This window comes from Helicoverpa zea, chromosome 2 (genome assembly GCF_022581195.2).
Source record: "Helicoverpa zea isolate HzStark_Cry1AcR chromosome 2, ilHelZeax1.1, whole genome shotgun sequence".
Lineage (NCBI taxonomy): Eukaryota > Metazoa > Arthropoda > Insecta > Lepidoptera > Noctuidae > Helicoverpa > Helicoverpa zea.
In genome coordinates this window covers 9001165-9024380 of record NC_061453.1, presented here as the reverse complement: position 1 = coordinate 9024380, position 23216 = coordinate 9001165, and the positions used below count along the sequence as shown (strand labels likewise).

At 38.9% G+C, this 23216-nt stretch overlaps 2 protein-coding genes across 3 annotated transcripts; both read left to right on the top strand.

Annotated features, from left to right (window-relative positions):
- Window positions 1-171: 171 nt before the first annotated feature.
- Window positions 172-12096, top strand: LOC124636485 (eukaryotic translation initiation factor 2A). Its single transcript, XM_047172595.1, has 12 exons — window positions 172-329; window positions 420-561; window positions 955-1090; window positions 1167-1246; window positions 2052-2230; window positions 2574-2731; window positions 5504-5588; window positions 5878-6051; window positions 6474-6651; window positions 7426-7679; window positions 8005-8186; window positions 11325-12096. Exons 1-12 carry the CDS (start codon window positions 308-310, stop codon window positions 11448-11450), a joined length of 1716 nt encoding a protein of 571 aa, XP_047028551.1. The 5' UTR covers window positions 172-307; the 3' UTR covers window positions 11451-12096.
- Window positions 11982-22338, top strand: LOC124636472 (MFS-type transporter SLC18B1-like). 2 transcript variants are annotated; one of them, XM_047172584.1, is made up of 13 exons: window positions 11982-12092; window positions 13312-14135; window positions 14584-14824; window positions 15564-15637; window positions 16525-16741; window positions 18423-18513; window positions 18796-19030; window positions 19292-19390; window positions 19476-19571; window positions 20469-20640; window positions 21021-21213; window positions 21546-22063; window positions 22162-22338. In XM_047172584.1, exons 2-13 carry the CDS (start codon window positions 13846-13848, stop codon window positions 22240-22242), a joined length of 2307 nt encoding a protein of 768 aa, XP_047028540.1. In that variant the 5' UTR covers window positions 11982-12092; window positions 13312-13845; the 3' UTR covers window positions 22243-22338. The 2 variants fall into 2 exon arrangements, with proteins under 2 accessions (XP_047028540.1, XP_047028533.1); XM_047172577.1 differs by lacking the exon at window positions 11982-12092 and adding an exon at window positions 12094-12231.
- Window positions 22339-23216: the final 878 nt, after the last annotated feature.

Sequence of the window (23216 nt, the reverse complement as noted above, 5' to 3'; positions counted from 1 at the left end):
TACAGAACTACAGATTATTACTTTAAAAGTTTTAACTTTTTATTTTATTCAGATATATATATCCTTTATTTAATACTTAAAAGTTAATGAAACAAAAATATTACCACATAAAGTAATTATAAGATTCATAGTCCTCATACAACTTGTCTGTGCACCTTTAGATAAAACGATAAAAAGTAAAAGATTTATACTCTATGGTACATATAAATGTCCAGCTGTGGCGCGGAAGAAATTATTTGTAAAACCCATAATTTGATGAAAATGAAGAGTTTTTAAAGGTGTTGATTAAAACATATAATTAAATACAATGAGTACACCTTATATTGCTGGTAACTATTTATGTCTCATTGTAAGCAAGTGAAGAAGTACTATAAGAGCATGTTTCAGAGGTTATAATTATTTGATCCGTAACATTACAGGTTTAACCAGCAAAAACATATTTTTAATAGACTTCAAAGAGCCATATGATGAGAAAAATCTCAGAGATGAGACGACTACGAATATACGTAGCATTATATTTAGTCCAAAAGGTACCTATTTGGCATACAGGACAGATAAGAAGTAAGTGTGTAAATACTCGGCAAGTATTCTACTAATATGATTGTCAGTATTCTCAGTAAATTTCTTTAACATGGTTTTCATGTATTTTACCTAATAAGGTTACGTTACTGGTTTACTATTTATTTACAATATTACAATCCCTGAGATGACCCACTGACTAATATTTTTGTATGGTTAGCAACAGAACCACAAAGAAAATTAAAGCTACTGATAGACTAAAAACTTTCATATTAAACTAACTATCACACTATGGAACTAAATAATCTGGATATAAACAAGTCAAGAATGAAAAAAAATTGAGATCTTAATGTTTCAGTATTTTTTGTCATAATACTTCTTTGGTTTCTATACATTTATGGTTCATTACACTTACCAAAATATGAATGCTTTCAGAGTGGATATACTGCGATGTTCCGACTGGTCTGTAACAGCAACCATAAATGGAAATATCAAGGAAATGTTCTTTTCACCACTGGACAGCTATTTTACTGTCTGGGAAATGTTTTTGATGACAAAAGAAAACCCGCAGGTAACAATGAATCTAAAAAAAAAGTTTAATTGGAGATGTTCCTAAATGTATGATGGCTAAAAGCTTTCTGTTTCAGGGTAAGCCTAACCTCCATGTATATAAATCAGCTGACGGCCAGCTAGTAGGAAGCTTTATCCAGAAGAATCAAACTGGATGGTAAGTTAAAATAGTTCTGGGATACCTAAGACATAGATTCTTGTAATAATGACAATTAAGAGATGGAAACTGGCACACCAGTTGATGAAAATAATTTTCATAATAATAACAAACAGCCATCATCATCTACCAAGCCTTTTCCCAACTATGTTGAGGTCGGCTTCCAGTCTAACCAGATGCAGCTGAGAACCAGTATTATTGTTACATTACTGTAACATACTAGTTCAATAGGGAAGCTACGTCGAGTCCTAACATCGTCGATCCCACAGTGCCTAAAGACAAAAGTCTTCAATCAGTGCGTCCTACCTGTCATGACTTACGGAGCCGAAACGTGGACACTGTCGGTACGGCTGGTTCACAAGTTTAAAGTCGCTCAGCGGGCTATGGAAAGGGCTATGCTCGGCATTTCTCTGAGGGATTGCATCAGAAATGAGGTAATCCGTCAGAGAACCAAGGTCATCGACATAGCCCACCGAATCAGCAAGCTGAAGTGGCAGTGGGCTGGCCATATTAGCCGAAGAACCGATAACCGTTGGGGTAAACGAGTTCTAGAGTGGAGACCACGCCTCGGCAAACGTAGTGCAGGACGTCCTCAGGCACGGTGGAGTGATGACTTGCGCAAGACGGCTGGCAGGAGCTGGATGCGAGAAGCTGAAAATCGATCTCAGTGGCGTGCACTTGGAGAGGCCTATGTCCAGCAGTGGACTGCGATAGGCTGATGATGACTAGTTCAATACTCATGAGTACTATACTATTGCTAATTTACATATGAATATAAAATAAGTAAATGTTTTTTACTCCTCAGGGAACCAAAATGGACATCAGATGAGAAGCTGTTGGCCTTACATTTGAACAACAGGGTGCTGATCTATGAAAATGGAGAGCTTGATAGATATACACAACAAATAACGGCGGATAAACTGAAGTCATTCAGTGTCTCACCCAGCCCTGCTCCAACATATTATTTTGCTTTATTTACTTTAGGTATGATTTTGAAAAAAACGCCACAGTTTATATTACCTTTTAATAATATTTTAGGAAAAATGAGCTGAATTCAAAATTGAAACAAGTATTGCAATAGGTACAATTACAGAGGACTTGTCCTTATTTCGTTACGATAAATTATGGAATCAGGTGATACTTTGCAGAAATCCATGACAGGAAAAATATGTATCATTCACTCTGTGAATTGAATCATCCTACACAAGTGACACTTTGTAGAAAACAACAACAATGGTTGATCCAACTTTTTCTATGTCACATAAATTACTACCTCTTATTTGCTATATGACCAGTTATTAAACATCTTAATGTATATTCTTCACAGGTAAAGCCGGCCAGCCGTCATTCTGGCGTGTATACAAGTACCCAGACTTTAAGGACGAATCTCAGGCCGTGGTCAGCCGCTCGTCTTTCCAGGCAGATAAGGCCACCTTCTACTGGAACCGACGCGGCACTAATGTGTTCGCGATGACGCAAACTGATGTTAGTACAAAGTTTATTTTGGCTAATATTTGTAGCTTATTCGTAGTCTAATTACTGAAATAAGAGTGAAACGGGTCGTTAATCATCTCGACACACTTAACTCACCACGAATGTGTCCACTTGGTGAAACTCAAAATTTTAACATTTATCATGTCGTCAACTCGACACATTAAGATTTTGATCCGTGTCCAGTTAGTGAAACTTATTATACACTTTTATGTTTTCACCAACTTGACACGTTTTAGAATTTAACCCGATTTCAAGCAAAAAGTAGAGTCAACACAAACTAGGGCATGCAATTTCGGTAAAACAAAAATTACCGGTAAAAATTCGGTAATAAAAATATTTTTACCGGTAAACCGGTAAAACGGTAATTTTTGTAATTTTTTTAATGTGATATTATAACAATAAGATTGGGTAGTCTTAAAGCAAAAACTAAATAAATATGCAAAGTATAAGGTGGTAAACGTTTTTTGTGACGTGGGCCGTAACAAAAAACATGTCAGTACCATCCGTACGCGATGTCGCCGACAAAATGCAAGAGAAACGGCTGCGATGGTACGGATATGTAAAAAGGAGTGACACCTGAGGACATCGGCAGTGTGAATGTGATACTCAATCTCAATAGACCCGGTCAAAGGGGCAAAGGCAGGCCAAAACCGTGGTGGTTGAGTGTCGTAATGAATGACATGAAAATCTGCGAACTCGAAGAGAAAGATGTCTATTCAGGAGGATAGAGCGAAGTGGAAGAAGGAAGATACAGAAAGCCGACCCCGTCACAAGACGGGATAAACGCTAAGAATTACCGTAAAAAAATATATTTTTCATTGAAGTGAAAGCCCTTTTTTATGGTAAATCATCAAATGACAGACTCTTTCTGTCTAAAACCCATGTTTTTTAGTAGGCGTTTTATGGACCAGGGTAGCGGTAACTCTTTCGAACAATCCCGCGGCCCCGGCAGGCCTTGGTCCTGCTGGGCCCCACTGGGTTTGCTGACATCTCCCTGAGGAGCCCGTGGAACAACGCGCGCCGCTGACACGGGTCTGTTGTCTATGCAGACGGTGGAACGATGAGCCACCCGAACTCACCGCCCACAGACCGACGCCTACGGTGGCCAGGAGTCGTCTCTCGACCCTTGGCGCCCGTGGTGTCTTCCTGGTCCACTACAGCGGCTGGGATGAGAGGTGCTACTCGCAGTCACTCCGCCGTCTCCTTCTCGAGCATGGCTGCTTCGAAGAAGGAGGCGACGGCTTCCCATTCCCTCTAGCTCCGGACCATGGCTTGAACCAGGGAAGGACGCGAAAGGTCGCCGCTGCCTATTGCCTCGACGACAACACGGCGGTACCCTTCCCAGGCAGTGCACACCTGGACTGTGTGCTCCACCGTGTCCTCAGAGCTGTCCGCCTGGTGGTGAAGTAAAAGCCCTTGCTCAGTAAGGTCATAGAGTAGGTAAAATAAGCATTAGCTACATTTGTACCTAATATGAGCTGACAGTTTTGAGGAAAAACAGAATAACCGAATGAATACAATTTGTTTAGATTTTATAAATTAAGATGAGAAAGAAGATTTGTATCTAACCTAGAGATAGTTAGGGTCAATCCCCACTGAAAGAGCAGCGGCCGTAAATGCAAGTGATTGAGCGCGAGCGCGGCGGGCCGCGCTCTTACATTGTCCGTGCTCTTACGGCCGCTGCCGGCCGCTGCTCTTTCAGTGGGGATTGACCCTTAAGGACACACAAGTTTACTTTACTAAAAACAGCATCTGTAACACTTACAAAACGTAATGTATGCAACATTACATTATATTCAGGTTACATAACAAAGATTTGACGTTAAATGAACAATTGCTATATTTTATCAGAAAAACGTAAAAACCGGTAAATTACCGGTTTCATATTATTTTTACCGGTAATTTAAAACTCGCAAAAATGGGCGATTTACCGGTAAAAACGAAACCGGTTAACCGGTATTGCATGCCCTAACACAAACGCTTGAAACGCGAACATGGACTCCCAAACTACTTACTACAAGTACTAGGAAATCATAAGTGCATTGAAGCCAGATGCATTAGCAACTTTTAATAATGTTCTACTATAAAATAATGGTATGGTAATAAGAAAACGAATATAGTATGTGTGTATTACAGACGGTACTTGAAAAGTCTTCTGTCGATAAATCGAAGAAAAACCGATAGGTATGTGCATTACTTAGCAATCCGATTAATATTGAAGATAGAATATCTTCTGTTCAGTTCTGTTACCCTAGTACTTTACAGTTACAAACAATGATTCGATTTCAATACCATTATTTTATTGTAGAGCATTAATAAAAGTTGCTATTGCATCTGGCTTTGATGCACTTATGATTTCCTAGTACTTGTAGTAAGTAGTTTGGGAGTCCATGTTCGCGTTTCAAGCGTTTGCTAAGCGGACGTTCAGTGGCCGATGATGTTTATGTTGACTGTACTTTTGGTTGAAATCGGGTTAAATTCTAAAACGTGTCGAGTTGGTGAAGACATAAAAGTGTATAATTTAAGTTTCACTAACTCGACACGCATCAAAATCTTAACGTGTCGAGTTGACGACATGATAAATGTTAAAATTTTGAGTTTCACCATGTGGACACATTCGTGGTGAGTTAAGTGTGTCGAGATGACGAATGACCCAGTGAAACAGTTCAGTGTGAAACTATTAACGACATTTTTATGATTGAAATAGGTTCTATAATAAATTATTAGGTTCTATAAAAAAATAAATAAACTATCTGGTTATAGGTGGACAAAACCGGTGGGTCTTACTATGGAAAGCAATCACTCTCTTATGGTGATGTGAAAGGCAACTCAGAGAATGTGACATTCAGTAAGTATTAATTTACTGGTCAAATATTTTATTTTGATTTCTTGAATGTAATCTAAAACCAATGAAGAAAGAAAGGCTTCAAGGCTTATCTCAAAAAAAGTATAATCGGATTTACAATCATTTTCATCCGCTTTTCAAGTTGCTTCCGTAAATTGTAAGAAACTACTAAGATTGACCTACGAAAGGTTTTCACATTCGTAAAATCGTAAGTTAAATCTTGTAAGAGGCGGCGTTTCCCTGCTAAAAATATTGCAAGTATAAAGTATAAAAAATGTATTGTGTGATGTAGGTAAGGAAGGCCCAATCCACGCCATCTCGTGGAACCCGGGCAACTCCAACGAGTGGGTGGCGGTGTACGGCCACGCGCCGGCCAAGGCCACGCTGTTCAACGCCAAATGCGAACCCCTGTTCGAGTTCGGAACTGGCGCCTGGAACTCCATATACTTCCCGCCTGAAGGAAACCATATCCTTTTTATATGATTTGACGTACTTTAGCTGTTTTAACACGTACACTGGAACAATAGTTCAATACCTACAGTCCTTATGTAAAATTTTAGCAGTCGTATCGACTCTTCCCATGACTCGTTCGAAATATCTCTACAAGTAATCGATACTTAGTCAGCAATGAGTGTAATCTTTATTAAAAGTAGTAAAAAAGACGCTGGATTAATGTCACATCAACAGACGATTGAAATAAATAAAATGCTAGCAATTTTTTTTGCATAACTATTACTCAGTGTTTTTTGTTGATAAGTGCTAATTATTCAAAAAACGATTTTACAAACTAGTTTTAAAATATTTTCAAATGTGGTCTGAAACGCGCATTTTTTATATTGCCAAGTTTTATTATTATTTTGAGTAAAAATTTCCTTGACTCCGCTACACGTATGTTGCTTGGTGGTTTCGGCAATATAGCTTCTGGGCACATCGAGGTTTGGGAACTCCGCGGGTACAAGAAGGTGGGGTCCTGTGCCGCCCCGGACACGACCAGTCTCATGTGGGACCCTCGTGCTGAGACCTTCCTCACTGCCACTACGTACCCCAGGCTCACTGTCGGCAATGGGTATGTGTATAACCGAATGTGTTTGGTTTTCTACAAACCATGGGTTATGCGAGAAATAGCGATTGCACATTTTTTCATTCACATCATGACTTACCATGTCGACATTAATGTTGAACGAAATGATATTGTAGGAATTGTAGGAATATCTATGACCTCTTTTTGTTACTGATTTGGTCAAGTTTTTTGCTTATTGCCTGGCGCCATGATTTTGTTACAGCTTACGAATTTACACTTACGGACATGTATTTAGTAATTCCATAGAAACATGTTACTTATCCATGTCCAGGCAACAATTTGGAATCATAATAGCAAGTTTAGCAAGTTCCAGTAGACTTCCTACTTAATATGCATTTATTGATCATTAATGTTTGCATCACTACTAAATAAATATTTAAATACGTGCATAATTAGCATTTGAATATAAAATTGGGCGGTTATTGTTATTATTGTGCAAATTAAATGTTTTCAGACAGAATTATTAAATAATATTCGGATTTATCCAGTTCATTTCTAAGGTTATTGATATTAATTTCGACGGCGTTATAGATTGATATGAATTATAGAATGAAATATGGAGGTACGGCTGTCGTCAAATAAATTTACCGCTGTGTTGTTAAAAATGTACGAAAAAGACATTCGGTATTAAATTTTTGACTTCACGGCAGCAATTTGACGAGAACTGTTTACCTACACTGTGTATATAACTGTACATAGGTAGCTTCTTTGCGAAAACCAGTAAACGTATGACATAACAACGTCTTCCCTTTGTTTTAGCTACAAGATCTGGCACTACACATGCGCTCTGATGCACAAGCGCGTGTGTGCCGAAAAAGAGAACCTTCTAGCAATTAGCTGGCAGCCCGGCAACTTCCCCAAGAGCGAGTTGTCGCGAACCGTGCCCAAAGGCATTGAGGACTCCACGCCGAAGCCGGCGGCGGCGTACAGGCCTCCCGGGGCTAAGAACAGGCCCTCAACCTTCACGTTACATGAACAGGAAAAGCCGCATAAGCCTGGAGAAACTCCTAGTGGTAAGATATAATAATTAAGAGTACTTAATTTCGATATTCAAGGCGAATGTGAACTATTGTTTACGTCATTCTATTGACAAAAGCTGTTGAAATTGTTACCACTATTGGCTGCATTTATTATTGCTTTATTTGCAGTCAGAGTGGTTTGTTAATTTTCTCATTTTTGCCAGATTATGCAGCTGAATAAATACCTCACAACTTTGAATATAAAACTTTAGAGTCCAGTACCAAGCAGCGTAGCGATGACTAATTTACATTCCGTCTTCGTCCGCAAAATCTTTTAACATATGAAAGCCATTCAAATAAGTCTGTGCCTGTTTCTTAGCGGCGCCTTCAAAGCAGGCTATCAAGCAGAAGGAAAAGCGTGAAGCCCGCAAGGCTCGCAAGGCTGAGGAGAAGGCACGTGGCGACGCCTCCCCCCCGCCGCCCGCCCCCGCCACTCCCCGCGCACCCTTCGTGTCCACTGGCGACCCGGAGAAGGACAAGAAGATCAAAAACCTCAATAAGGTACTGTTATCAACTTAAAGATTTATGTTAGACCAAGCATGTTTTCAGCATAATGAACAGGACCACAAGAGCCTAGATTTGTGTTTTTTTTTTAGAGTTCCCATTTTCCTAGATAGCTAATGCAAAGAATGTTATGTTCATGGTACCTTTTTCTGCTTCTTTTAATATCCTCTCCTTCATTAGGAGAAGCACAGATCTCTTGTCAGGGTCGAAAGGATAGCTGGCCTACTCGCTGGACTGCCACCGTGGGATCTGGAGGCGAGGGTCTTCTTGCGCCTGTACGACTGGCGCGAGGAGGCTCAGCGCCGGGGAGAAACCCCGTTGCCGCGGCAAGTTGTCGCGCAGCGGGCGGAGCTCCGGCGCGATCTCATGGTGGCCTGGAGGGAGCGACTATCGCAACCCAGTGCAGGGCACGCCACCATCGTGGCGGTAAGTCCCCTCTTTGAGGAGTGGCTCGGGAGGAGTCACGGCGCCCTCACTTACCGCATGACGCAGGTCCTCACCGGACACGGTTGTTTCGGGAGGTACCTGCACCGCATCGGTCGTGAGGAGGCGCCCTGGTGTCACCATTGTGCGGACAGCCCCGAGGACACGGTGGACCACACAGTCCAGGTGTGCCCCGCATGGGAAGGGCACCGCCGGGTCCTCGTCGAGGCTTTGGGCGGCGGCGACCTCTCGCGTCCGGCCCTGGTTCAGGCCATGGTCCGGGGCGAGAGGGAATGGGATGCCGTCGCCTCCTTCTGCGAAGCGGTCATGCTCGAGAAGGAGGAGGCGGAACGCCAGAGAATTCGCACCTCTCATCCCGGCCGCCGCGCTGGACCAGGTAGACACCATGGGCGCCGGGTGTCGCGAGATGACTCCCGGCCACCGTAGGCGTGGGTCTGTGGGCGGTGAGTTCGGGTGGCTCATCGTCCCTCTGTCTTCCTAGACGACAGACCCGTGTCGACGGCGCGCGTTGTTCCACGCGCTCCTCAAAGAGACGTCAGCAACCCCAGCGGGGCCCAGCAGGGCCAAGGCCTGCCGGGGCTGCGGGTTGTTCGAAAGAGATACCGCGGCCCTGGTACATAAAAGGCCTATGACGGAACACGACGATTTTAGTCAGTAAGAGTCTGACACTCCCTCACCGCTGCTAACCCACAGCGGGAGGGGTCATTTGATGATTTTACGTCGATAAAAAAAAAAAAAAAAAAGGGTCGAAAGGATTTGATAGTGTCGATCTATACTCAACATAAAAACCTGTTCGATGGCGGATACCTATTAATAATCACTTTTATGATTGTTTAAAAGCAATATACATAAATCATAATGGGTATATCAAGCACATAGATGCAAAAGATAAGCGCCATCTTATCTTTTCTTCCGGTGCTTCATAAAAGATAAACTGTCAAATAGGTGACGCTCGACAGTGCCATTGATTGCTAGACTCGTCTACTATTATTATGTATTTATGCAATATTCTGATTCTATCTAAATATTATAATAATAATTTGTTGTATCAACCTTTATATTTGCATTGCTAAAATAAAAATTATTATTTTTTATTTAGGAATTCATTGTGGTAAAGCTTCCGAAATAATAAAAATATGTATGTACATTGAAAATTACTGTGCTTGTAAATAGCGAAAATCTATCGTAATTTCGTAGAAGGCAAATCGTCATATCATGTTGAGTTTCCCGAACTTTAAGGTTGTTTAAGAATAAGAATAAATATTAGGGGTTAAAGTATGAAATTGCCGTTTTATTCTAGTAGGTTTTTGAATTGCCATAGAGTCTTCATGGTTTGAGGTTTTCGAATGAAACTTTTTTCACATGGTTTCTGTGATGTTCTTCTTTCAAAAAATGTGGAACATTTGATTATCGATGTTCAATTGTTTTTGTTATTCAACTTAAACAAGAAAGATGGATACTGCGAAAATTTGAGTAATTTTTGAATATGAGTTCCGACGCGGAAGTAAACGGCAGAAACAGCCCGCAATATCAATGCTGCATTTGAAGAGGTGTCTGCTAATGAACGCACCGTGCGATTTTGGATTAAACGCTTTCGTGGTGGAAACTTCGACTTGAAGAACGAGCCACGAGGAAGACCGCCTGACAGGTGATTAACGAGGAATTAAGAGAGACGGTGAACGCCGATCCTAGTCAAACTACCCAGATACCCAGCCGAACATCGAATAATGTTGAAAAAATGAGCAGTAAAACAGCCACGACTCATGAATCGACCTTCACCGTTATTGCTCCATGACAACGCGAGACCTCATACAGCAAGAGAAACCGTTTTAACTCTTCAGGAATTGCAGTTGGAAACTATTCGTCTTCTTCCATATTCGCCAGACCTTGCTCTAACGGATGACCATTTTTTTTGTGATTTGGACAATTATCTGCTTGACAAGAAGTTTTCTTCCCAGGAGGCAGAACAAAATTCTTTCACACAGTTTGTGCGAAAGAGATCCTCAGAGTTCTATCGTAAAGGCATAAATGACCTTCCTATTAGATGGCCGCAATGTATAGATAATAATGGCAACTATTTTGATTAAATAAGATTAAAAAATTAAAAAAAAAATACAATTTAGATTTTCAGTACAAATCGACAATTTCATACTTTAACCCCTATTAATATCAGAAAATTGTAGATTGATGACAGATGTACAAAAAAAAATACCATTTAAAAGTAATCTCAACATACTTACCTATTGAATTAAACCAATGCATAAGAGTCAGCAGTTGGTAGATTTGCTTCACGGCCATTCTTTAATTTAAATAAAAAAGTTGTTTTAGGAATACAAATTAGCATTTTGAAAATAATAATAAAATGGATAGATAGAAATTGCAAACTAATTTGTAATTTGGATATGCTCAATTCTCACATGCCAGACAACCAGACTTTAAAAATATTGTTGCTCTATAATGTGTGAACCCTTTACGCAAATACGAGGCAAAAGAGCCAAAAGACTTTTCTTCTCAAATAACATTCACTTCGACTCTGAAATGGAAAATAATATTCATAAAAAAATCCTTAACTTTTTATAATGACCATAAGTTCGAAACCCTGGATGGGCGAGTTCGCTTCGCACTTGTACGTTTCGTTTTCTTTAGATGAAGTCACATAGGCATACATAACAAACCTCTTTTTATTTGCAGAAACTAAGCGACATTGACAAGCTGAAGCAACAGAAAGCTGCGGGCAAGCAGTTAGAACTCAACCAGCTCGCTAAGATTGACCAAGAGGCCGCGCTGTTGCAGGAACTAGCTCAACTTAAGTTATGATCGGCCACGCCACGCAAATAAGCTCACCCTAGAATTAAGGACAGCTTTATTCGTTAAGCACTCACGGAAACAGACAAAATATTTGACAAATATTTTTCTTCGAATTATTTATATCATTATTTATTCCTCTACTGTCTGTCCCGTGAGAATGTGTCATATTCTTTTTCATTAAATGAAGAGAATTAGAACTTATGAACGCGTGAAATATTAATAAGATTGAAAGTAACGATTCATGATTATAATTATAAATACTTATGTGTTTTATTTAATATTTTTGTATCGAAGTGTGTCGCTGACGTTAAATCGTTCGCATAATATAAGGTTGAGATTGTATCTATTTACTTACGTATGAAACCGGCCTGCAACGAGCTGGCGAATAGATCGCTAATTATTACTTGTTCGATTGTTCGCGAGTGCAGTCATACTTACAAATGCTATATTTTTTCACATAAATCTGTTATTACTAAGAGAAGGATTAAATACGTTGTTTATTTGTAATATCATAAATTTAATTTATCGTAAGTGTACTAAATCGCTGACTCTCTTTTGTAATTATTACATGAAGTGATTGTTGATTTGTTATACGTATAATGAACATTCGTTTTGAATAAAAACATCAATACAAATCTGGTTACTGTATTTGTAAGTGGTAGTTTTATTTATCTTATCTCGATCTCAAATTAAGCTAATATTTTTTATCAGCTTATCTTGCACGTTGATCGGAATATTGAATTACTTGTGAATGAATGAGTTTCACGGATCATGGAATTGGATTTTTACGGTATGTTGTATTATTTTATTTTTAAATATGATTTGCATACCACCATCTACACTAGTGTAAGGCCTAGTCCTATGTCCACTAGTCCCTTTCAGTGCCGCATTTAGTTTTCAATACTTATTTTGAAATACATATGATGCACATGGTCAATAATAATTGATCTATGCGCGTAAATTTTTTTAAGTACCTAATTTATGTTTCTTGAAAGCTCTTTGATGTTTCGAGCCCTTCCAACTCCGCCCCTAAGACGACCCACTGACCAAGAGGTGACAACTAACATAGCTTTTTTAACTCCCTAATAAGTGTTAACAAAGACATTTTTTATTTAAAATTGCGGGCTATTGGAAATATTAAATGCGTTGTGCTAACCCCTTAATAACTTTTTTACCACATTTTGGAAATGAAAATGGCACGATGTGGTGTAATCTAGTATTTCAAATAGATGAATTTAATTATATGCATTTTAGTCGTTCGATAGCACCTAGGTAGCCAAGTAATAATTCTGTCATAGATTACTTCCACGCTTCAATCGTCTTTCTGCAACGAAAATGTTCTGCCTGACATATTGGTCTCTTTAATAAATTATGTAAATCGTTATTAATTATGACTGGCAGTGACTATCGTAAACAAGATATGCTTAGCGCCACGACTACATTTTAAAATAGTATTTATGAATCACAAAAAAATATTTATCTCTTTTTTTCTTCAAACAAAGCTTGCTAAATGCCGTCCTGTTTGGCGGTCAATTACTTAGATAAAAATTAGAGCGTTCCAATTCTAAACAGGTTATTGCAATAGGTAATTTTATTTGATGCGCCTCGCACAAACATAGACGTCCCGTTTATATGTACTTTTACACATTTACAATTACATTTTTCTGCTAGTCTGTTTTATCCTCTTCACAAAATAAAAATTGTAGCAGTGGGTAATATACGACATGGTAATCTAGGTTCACTTTTATCCAAATAAAGTATCAGTAAATTCGACGGATAACGGCTTGAAATAATCGAAAGCTATAAAATGTAATCTCGTGAATAAAACTTAAATTCACTCAGAGTTTTAAATCGAATACTTTCATTTCAGGTGCGAAAACGTGTTTACCTTAAATGTGTGCATTTGTGATGCAATTGACCTGAACGCCATCACCAGTTGCTCAGTCCCTAATGGAACAAATAAGAACACTTCTAAAACTTCCTTTTGCTATCGAATTCTTACGATAACTATTCTAGCATGGAGGGCATGGATTATCGTAAGTAAACATATCGTACGAGAACGTACGAATCAGGTACCCACATAAAATAAAAAATAAATGAATACAGCGCCATACTTCCCTCCGAGTCGATCGAGTCAACTTGCCTGCACTGGCTGGAAAGCGTCCTCTATCCAGGAAATTTTTATTTGAACACGATAAGATATCGATAATACCTAAATTGATATGTGCGAGGTTGGATTTTAATTGTGAACAGTAGTAGTCGGTGCGCTCGGTGTTGACACGCTGATAACTTGGTTTGTTTACGATCGGGTATTACTGCGGCGCTAGTGGCGGAGGCGGGTGACATCTAGCATATTCTGTGTTCGGCTGCAGCAGCACGCGGAGGTCCAGTGTGGCCCTTCAATATGGACAGAGAGTGCGACGAGGCTGACGACAATACGCCACTGTGTGAAGTTAACCGTGAACGGACTTCTAGTGACTCGAATTTGAACAGTGCCGCCCGCGGAACAGGTTCTCACGAGACGATAGTGTTTGATAGCAAGATGATGAAGACCTCCACGCACACGGAAGACCTAGCAGCGACGTGGGGCGGGCGCAGGTCCCTGCAGGACTCCGGGAGACTGCGGCGCGTGCACTCCTGGTCCGGAGGGCCGCCCGATGACATCAGCTCAGAAATCATTATATTAAGGGAAAGGTAAGATATTATCTTTCCAAACAAATGTGTAATGCGCTGATACCCACGTATGTCATTTGACAATGGAAAGGTGCATCCAAGTGGGTAATTACTATAATCACACGTGTTGATTTTGTAACTATTCTACTATCAGGCTATTGTTAAAGCAGAGATAACAGTCGTTGCCATTATCTTATATTATGATCAATGTCTAGCTAGTATATCAAGTATCATGTAATCCAATACCTGCTAGATTGATCTTGGATGCAATTTACAATACTAACACCTGATATTATAGTTCTAATTAGACATCTTATACATAATAGGTCCTTTATCCAATTTCATCCAATCAAACCACCTCCACTTCAATGGTAGTGATTGAAATCTACACAGATACCTAAGTCTAGGCCAGCATGTATGCAAAAGGTTCTATGTCGTTAGAGCCCTGAATGCTGTAATTCCTATGTAGGTTGGTGCGAACTCAAACGCGCCTACAGCCGGGCGCAGTGCGTAACCTGTCCAGCCGTCAGCGTCTGACGCTGGCCTCCCTAGCGCTGGTGGACTTCATGAGTTTCTGCTCCATGAGCGTGATGGCGCCCTTCTTCCCACGAGAGGCGGCGGCCAAGGGCCTGTCGGAGACCATGTGTGGCATCGTGTTCAGTTTCTACGCCGTCGTCATGTTCCTCACATCACCCTTATTTGGAAAGTTTGTAAGTATCGCCTTTGAAGTCTTTACAACGACTCTTTTTCGCAAAACTCGTGGGATATCTATCATCTCTGTTCTTGTTCAATCTCGAAATATTAGTAATACCTAATATTCTCAGTGAGTAGGACGAAATTAAGAACTTGAGAGTCGAATGTAGATCAGTTAGATAATAAACAACAGCAACTGAATAATCAAAAGGTCACAATCTTGAAATGATGTTTCTATTCAAGGAACCCGCGTAAGACGTGTAGTATGGATATTTACGTTTTCCTTTCAACTTCCTTTTACGTCATTTTATTAATTTAAAAGGTTTTGTCGCCCCTAGGGACTACTACGGACACTACTACTATGGACATTTTGGCAATAGGACTGACATTTGTCGTTGAATATATTTCTTTAAATCCTGCTTATTAACTTAATATATTCAACGATAAATAAATGTCAGTAACTAATTGATTTCAAAGTAGAGATAATAATTTCTTGATTAAAATATAATTAGCCCTACTCGACCGCACGAGAAAAGTGTAGGTTGTATTCAAGAAAATCTTAAAAAACAGTAATGCCGAGCCAACAAAATCTCATGTGGCGTCTCGACACTCGTCATCCCTTCGGAAGTAAATTAATAACAAATGACAACCTGTTGTTGATCAACCGCTAGATAGTGTACAGAATAATTAGCACTATCTTTGAAACGTAACTACAATATGTAGTAGATATTTGTATAATGCGTTGTTATTTTGCAGTTGCCGATGGTTGGCGCAAAATTCCTTTTCACGGCCGGCATGTTCATCGCCGGCGCTTGCAATGTTTTATTTGGGTGAGTTCCTTTTTGTTCTTTTCCATAGACCTCTACTATTTGTTAGGACGATGAGTTTGATGACCTAATTAATAGACTGCTCAATGCTCATGGAATAATTTATTGTCTATAAGTACAAATATGCTTTAGTTTGTAGATAAACACGTGAGCATCTAATATAATTTACGTTCTTATTTAGAAAAGATAGAAGATCTATAAATAGTCGTATTATATTTGTGAGACTGATTAGGTAAGTACTTAGGATGTACCTGCTATAATATAGAGAATTTACAAAACAAGGTAGATAGTAGGTAAGTCCAAATAAAACGTAACAGTTATGTCACATGTTCATTCTAAACGACTACGATATTTCTCGTAAAACTACACGAATCTTTCATTACAATTCATGACTATAATGAAAACCGATAGCAGTAGGTTGTTACGTATCAAAAGCGAGTTCTTAAATTACGTCATTATTAACAGCGAATCCTGAAATTGGTTTTTCTTCCAAAAAGTTTAGCATTTTCTAGCTTGATGCACGTTTTATTACTTCACGCCTGTTGTTCGAATTATTAACTTTTCCTACGAAGCATGGGACGTTAAAACTTGTGCCTTTACCTACGTATTAGATGATTATTTTGTAATCATTTTTCTTTTATTAGAAACTTATTTAAGAAAATATCAACACTCACTGGCCACTTATATCGAAGTTGGACTAAAAAAGCCATTAGAATTTTTTTTTTATATATTTTTCTTTTCATTAATTTACGGCTACTTCTCATTTTTTTCACATCATTCAGCCAGTATCTTTAAATGAAAGTGATAAGAAACTTTTTAGTAAAATGTTAACTTTTTTGATCCTAATATGCCTTTATATACTTATTGCTATTATTTATTACTTTTTCTAGTACACTAGCGTTAATAGAAGACACGGTGACTTTTACTACACTATGCTTCGTGGTAAGAGGGATGGAGGCTCTCGGGGCGAGCGCATACTCCACGGCCAGCTATGTGTTCGTGGTGAACACGTTTCCTGACAGCATAGGCTCAGTTCTCGGCATCCTGGAGACGTTCATCGGCCTCGGCATGTCTGTGGGGCCAGCAATCGGTGGACTGTTGTACACGGTAATTGTATTTAGTTTATGAAAGTCTAGCAATCTGACCATTGTACCCGCTAAGTTGATTAAAAAAGCTTGATAAGCATATTCATTTAGTAGGCCAATGCAAAAATTAAAATCTACATTAAATTGTTACAAACATAATCCAGAGGTAGGTACTTTTGTGGGTACAAATCTCATTTTTAATTAATCTATGAAATGAGAGCACGGGCGTAATGATTATAAAATCACTATCGTTTTGTTATCGCAACGTGTTTAATTAACACTGCGTAAGTACATCTGTCAAATTAATTAACAGTTACAATGAGTAATGCCGAAACTTATTAACTGCATTTTATTTCATAAAATGATTAACACTGGCCTAATTATGTGAACATCGTATTTATGAACCTACTCTCCAGATCCTCTGCTGGACCGAATCACAACAAAAAAAAAGACTTGGCTGAATGGAACCTCTTTTTATAATTAGGTTCCCATGGCCATGGCGCGAATTTGGACTTTTTTACGGTACTGACAAAGACAGTTGAAAACTGCGCGACAGTGACCTACTTACATAGACATAATGTAGTAAACAGGACTGCGCACCTTTACCCAAAAAACGAGCCGAGTGAAACAGTTAGTACGGAGGCCGTCTGTCCCTTTCTAATAGGGTGACTATGAGATTAAGCTATGTGAGACAAATCCGAATTTGCTAAGATTATTAAACACAGATTGGTAATGAAATTTAAACTTACGCAGTTTGTGACCTTAAAATACTAATATAGGCTTTTAATAATTAGCGGGAATTAGCAGTATAAAAGCAAGAAGATTGGAAGTGAAGACTGTTTTATTTTGTATTTTTGCTTCACACATAGACTGCTGAGCCGTTTATGTCGCCTTTCTTCATTTTTTGGGAAGCTATAACAATAGTACAACAGTTTTAAAATCCATCACCCTTATTTTGACTCATTACAAGAATTCATGGGCACCCTAGTTGTTTGATTTACGAAAATGTTATTATTAGCTAACCTGTGGAACAATATATTGCATTCACCTTAGGATTCACTTTTACTAGTATAAACGCAACACTTTTTCGCCATTTTAATAGTTTAAATTGATTTAATACAAAAAATATAAACAACATTTTAAATGCTGATTACGCGCCAAGACTGTTCAGGGTTACCGCTAGAAAGTAAAAAAAAAGCAAAATACAAATGTATGTTGTTTATGTTTTAAGAATAAATACGAATAAATTAATGCGATTGCTATTATATAATTTGTAGACTTACAATTGTTAAAATAAGATAAAAATATAAGTGATTCAATTGTTTCTTTGGGAAGACAAACTGTTGATCACAACATTTTTTTATGCTGGCAAGGTGTTAGAAAGGGACAAACGGCCTCCGTTCTAACTATCCCTCTCGGCTCGGATTTGCCTCTGTGTATTATGCAACCAATTTAGTGCCTTATTGCGTTGGCATTTTCGTAAATATATATTTTGAGCGTGCGCAATCTTGTTTAGTATATTACATCTATGCCTACTTACCTACAATCGATTCTGCTGTGGTTTTGCTTCTCGCGGAAACTCCGCCAGTGTGAAAAGGCTTTAATTGACGTATAAAGTCATTTCAGTTCCAGTGGGACCATAAATATGTACCTACAATGGTTTAGCGTGAATGTATAACTACTTACCTGAATGTTCCAGGTAGATCGGGGGCTTCGGGCTACCTTTTTACACTCTTGGCGTTATCATGGTGTTGACTGTGCCCATCAACTTCTTCCTGCTCACTGATTGCGAAGGTAATTATTATTATTTACCATTAGAAATACTTAGGTCTGATCCCTTCAGTTACCTAAACTTAGCTTAATTATTTTATTAAAAAAATATGATAATCATCATCTAATGATAACATTTTCAGTTTAAGCAGAAAAAAAATTGTTGCTAATAAATGGAATGGAGCATCTGTGACACTCGCAATTTTTCTGACTCTTGAAACAAGCACAACCCCAAAAATCGCAATTATCAATTTGCTAAATTTTTTTTCAATAAACATTAATCAACAATTTTAATTTTCTTCGCAGAATACGTGTCAGGTTCAAAAACGGCGTCCATCATTGGGTTATTCAAGATCCCCTCGATCATAATAACCGGTTTAGTGATAGTGATCGTGTCGAACACATGGGCCTTCCTCGACCCGACGCTGGAGCCCCATCTGCGGCAGTTTGGCCTCTCGACGGAACAGATCGGGCTGATATTCCTCTTGTTCTCCAGCCTTTATGGTATATTTAGCCCGATATGGGGATGGGTTGCAGATCGGTAAGTATATTATTTCGTAGATGTCGTTTAAAAAAATCCGATTATGGTTATGTATTTATTTGTTACTAGCTAAAGCCCGAAGTGCGGCTACGCCTAATTTTAACAGACCACAGCTAGTTTTAACTGGCCATATGCAGCTAAATCCAGTTTTATCCTGTTATCTTCAGTTAGAATTACCTTCATCATAGCATATGTAACAACCATAATATATTGTTAGTAGATAATATGCCAAAACATATACTAATTAGGTACTCTTTACAGGGTGCACAACCACTGGTGTATGATGGTATGGGGTCTGTTCCTATCTAGTGCTGGATTACTACTGCTAGGACCCTGCCCTTTCATCCCTGGTCTCCCGAGGTAAATTCTTAGATATTAAATATCTCCTATGTAAATATTGAAGATACATATGTATAGTTGTTTCAAATCCATATTGTTTTTTCAGAGATCTGTGGCTGGATCTCGTAGCGTTGTCAATTCTGGGCATGTCCGTGGCATTGACGCTTTTGCCCACCTTCCAAGGAGTCCTCACTAGTTCAATGTAAGTTATTTACTTATAAAATTCTAAAATATTCGTAAGGACCAAATCTCTATATTAATCAGAAAAAAGTATCTTTAATTTTTTATCAGGCATTTATAGCTCGTAATTTCAACTTTATTAAAAGCCGCTTGAAAGGGGTTAAAAAAAACTATCGACTTCATAAAAAAAAAGAAAAACAGTTTTTAAATTGCGCCAAAGATATAAATGATAGAAAAAGACTTGACGACACTGATCGAACGATTTTAAAATGCTCATCAATTTCAGCTGACATGATAGATGTGAATACGTGCCCCTGAATATTTGCTAGCGCCTTATTCGCTGCTTTCAGTTTTGAGATTAATATGCAGTGGACCTCTTATTTTATTTTATTTATTAGGTACACATACAGATCAGAATCAGAAGGCCAGTCTAACCAAGGGGTATCGGGTTGCTCGGGTAACTGGGTTGAGGAGTTCAGATAGGCAGTCGCTCCTTGTAAAACACTGGTTCTCAACCGCATCTGGTTAGACTGAAAGCCGACCCCAACATAGTTGGGAAAAGGCGCGGGAGTTGATGAGGTACAGATACAGATAACGGGTTAACAAGATACAGATTTCTACATTGGTTTAAAACCTCTCATTTGTAACATCGGTTTAAAAAGGATAATAATATATGTATCAATTGTATGTCTTTTTTATCTTAAGATGAAATTAAACCCAAAAGTTCACACACAAATGTTTCTCTTCCCTCAAGCAAAGTATAATATCGCGTTCGGACATTTTTCAAATGTCTCCAAAATTGCAACTTTGTTCGCTACCAATAGGTATTGTTGGAATTTCGTCATAGACTGATAGGGCAATTTCTACCTATACCATCTACGAGACTGACTGTTACTTCCTTTTTAAAACTATCCACCAGCTACGAAGGCGGTTGTCCCGAAGCCCTAGCGACATACAGCGCGGTGGCAGGCGTGTGGTCGTGTTGCTACTCGCTGGGCGAAGTCCTAGGCCCCGCGCTCGGCGGAGCCCTCACTGAGCGATACGGGTTCCCGCTGTGTGCTACCCTATGTGCTGCGGCTTGTTTTACTATGGTAAGTTTGTATAGCCATAGACAAAATAGCACAGATAACTGCAGTCGAATTGAGAATCTCCTTTTTCCGAATTTTGAGTCTATTGAATAGTGATTGAATTTGTTTATAATGCCTGACCGTTTCATCCGAACACCCAAAGAAATTGATCCGATTTGAATATGTATAAAACATTTCATTAAAAGCTATTGTTGTCCCTAAAATATGTGGTATCCACTTAGTTTTAGCTGGCACTTCTTTTAAGGAAGTTTTGTACATTCGATTTTACAGGCTAATGTTACTTCTTAAAGCCTGCTTCAAAAATCACGACATTACAAAATATATAGTTTTCAAAATTTTCAGCTAGTTAAAATTTCGAAATTTACATATATTTTACCTCCCAGGCAGTGGTAACGCTAACATTCTTCTCCCTGCGCGAGTCTCGCAAGTGCCAGTCAGTGGGCAGCGCGTGCGACTCCATCCCGTACACGGACTCGACGTGGAACAGCAACAACTTCTGCCGCACGCGCAGCGCGCCGCACGCGCTCGCCGAGCACGAGCCGCTGCTCACGCCTTGCTCCTGCTATAATAACCATAGTACGTGATAATTTTTCATTGTTCCAAACATCACTCGTACAAAAAACATGATTCTAAGTACTTGTTTACCAGTTTCTAAGGAGAAGAATTTTAAATGAAGGGTTTTCGAAGGGAAGTTGCTTGTTCACGTATGATGTCTTTCACCAAAATGTCTGTATTGGGTTGCAGCAAAATTACAGTTTTAATGTTTCTTATTTAAAGTGGATGCTCAAAACTGTGGAAACCAAAAACTTGCTTTATATAACTACTCTATGAGTCAACTTCAGATCGAGCCAAATCTCTAGCAGATGTTTTAGGTGCTATGTGTAATTCAAAATATTGTGTTCATTCAGGTTTCACATACGGTGCATCTCCACCCAAACACTTCTGTCTGCTGCACAGCAAGGGCAACAAGAGCGGGTACGCGAGCATCGCCGAAATAGCCGCCTACATACTCAAGTTTCAGTTCGTTACCAGCTTCTATGTCAAAATCAGGAAATCCAGGAGAAAATCCGTCGCAGCACCAGTAAACGCCCCAATGCTGAATGAAGAACTGTATCAAAATTATATAGAGAAGGAAAGGGATGAGTCTAATATAAAGCAACGCAGGAACTCCAACGGGTACATCAACATGACGAAGAAAAGCGATAAGTACTGCACGTATCTCGAAGATGCCATCTTTGGAAGCCCTGACATCATGGACAATGTTACCGCCGAACACTTGAAGGTGAAGAGATACAACATGGGGCTGGTCTCCACAGAGAAGCGTTGCGAGGAAGAGAGGAGAACTACTTACGAAATTATCAGACATAATCTTGAGAAGGTCCAGTTTTATGAGCAAGATGAGTGCCCGTCGTATGGTGATATATTTGTAAGTATTGTTATAAATATTTATATGTAAGTCGTAGGCGCGTATTAGACGCATCATAGTTCTTCATATTTAAAACTTATTATTTCTTTATCTTCCAGGATAGTTGTGCATGCAGAGATGGTGTTACCTACGTAAGAGGAACTGTGACGGTCTCCTCCACCGGTGCCTGTGAAGTTTAGGATCTCGTTGCGTTCTAGTTTTACTCAAATAAGATATTTTTAGTTTTAATTCATACAAATTGAACCAAATAAAGAACGCAACTTCATTTTAAAATATATATTTTTTTACTTCATATGCCCCTGACGAAAGACAATAGCAAAAATATTGAACAAATGGCGCCGCTCACTAGGGGAGCAAAGCGTTCCCGGAGGTCCTTCCGCCAAATTCCGATCTTCGCATTATACGGCGCCTAACTGTTCCTCCCAGTTTATGCTCGCCTAGTACAAACGACCTCTACTGACGATTTCGCGACGTTGTCATGGACATTTTGCAAGTCAGCTTGACCACTGTCCACTTCAGAAATCAGGAAATACTGAAAATAATTATTTTCCGAGTGGTAGTGAAAAGCTAGTCATTACTTTTTATCCAACATCCAACCTCCGAAGTGTGACGTAGTGTGACCAACTGCCAACTTTGATTTTCCACGACCAATCCCGAATACATTTGTACTGGGACATCATAACTTTAGAAGAAGCTTCGTTATTAAAGTCAGCTGTCGCGATAAAGTTCAGGAAAACAACAGAGTTAGTTCCTGTTTTATCACTTCAAACCATATTTAACTTACATTGTTTTTTCTTCTTCTGTAATTTAAAAGTATTTTGAAATAAATACTCTAATCGTTAAGTTTTTAGTGTTTGGGCCTCATAAAAAAGATTTTTTTTATTACCTTACAGATACTTAAAATAATGATGAAAACAAAAACTGAACTCGTGAAAAGGTTTTAATTCAATAAGTATAACAAAAATGATTTCGATTTTTGAAAAAGTAAGTATGGCCTATGGCTTTTTTAATTTGATATGAATAGGCATCGATAACAGCGGCGACCCTTCGTCGATATTATCGGTGACTGTTCAATAGATACGACGTCAACAATACCAGGCCACCATATTGTTACAAGATATCGCTTTTGGTTATTGGACAGTTTTTTAAACTT

Excerpts from the sequence above, each read along its gene's own strand:
- LOC124636472 (XM_047172584.1), top strand. The coding sequence starts at position 13,846 with ATGGACAGAGAGTGCGACGAGGCTGACGACAATACGCCACTGTGTGAA. Across the intron at positions 20,641-21,020 it reads CTGCGGCTTGTTTTACTATG|GCAGTGGTAACGCTAACATT; the intron begins GTAAGTTTGTAT and ends TTTACCTCCCAG. Across the intron at positions 22,064-22,161 it reads CGTCGTATGGTGATATATTT|GATAGTTGTGCATGCAGAGA; the intron begins GTAAGTATTGTT and ends TTTATCTTCCAG.
- LOC124636485 (XM_047172595.1), top strand. The coding sequence starts at position 308 with ATGAGTACACCTTATATTGCTG. Across the intron at positions 330-419 it reads GAGTACACCTTATATTGCTG|GTTTAACCAGCAAAAACATA; the intron begins GTAACTATTTAT and ends GTAACATTACAG. Across the intron at positions 6,652-7,425 it reads AGGCTCACTGTCGGCAATGG|CTACAAGATCTGGCACTACA; the intron begins GTATGTGTATAA and ends CCTTTGTTTTAG.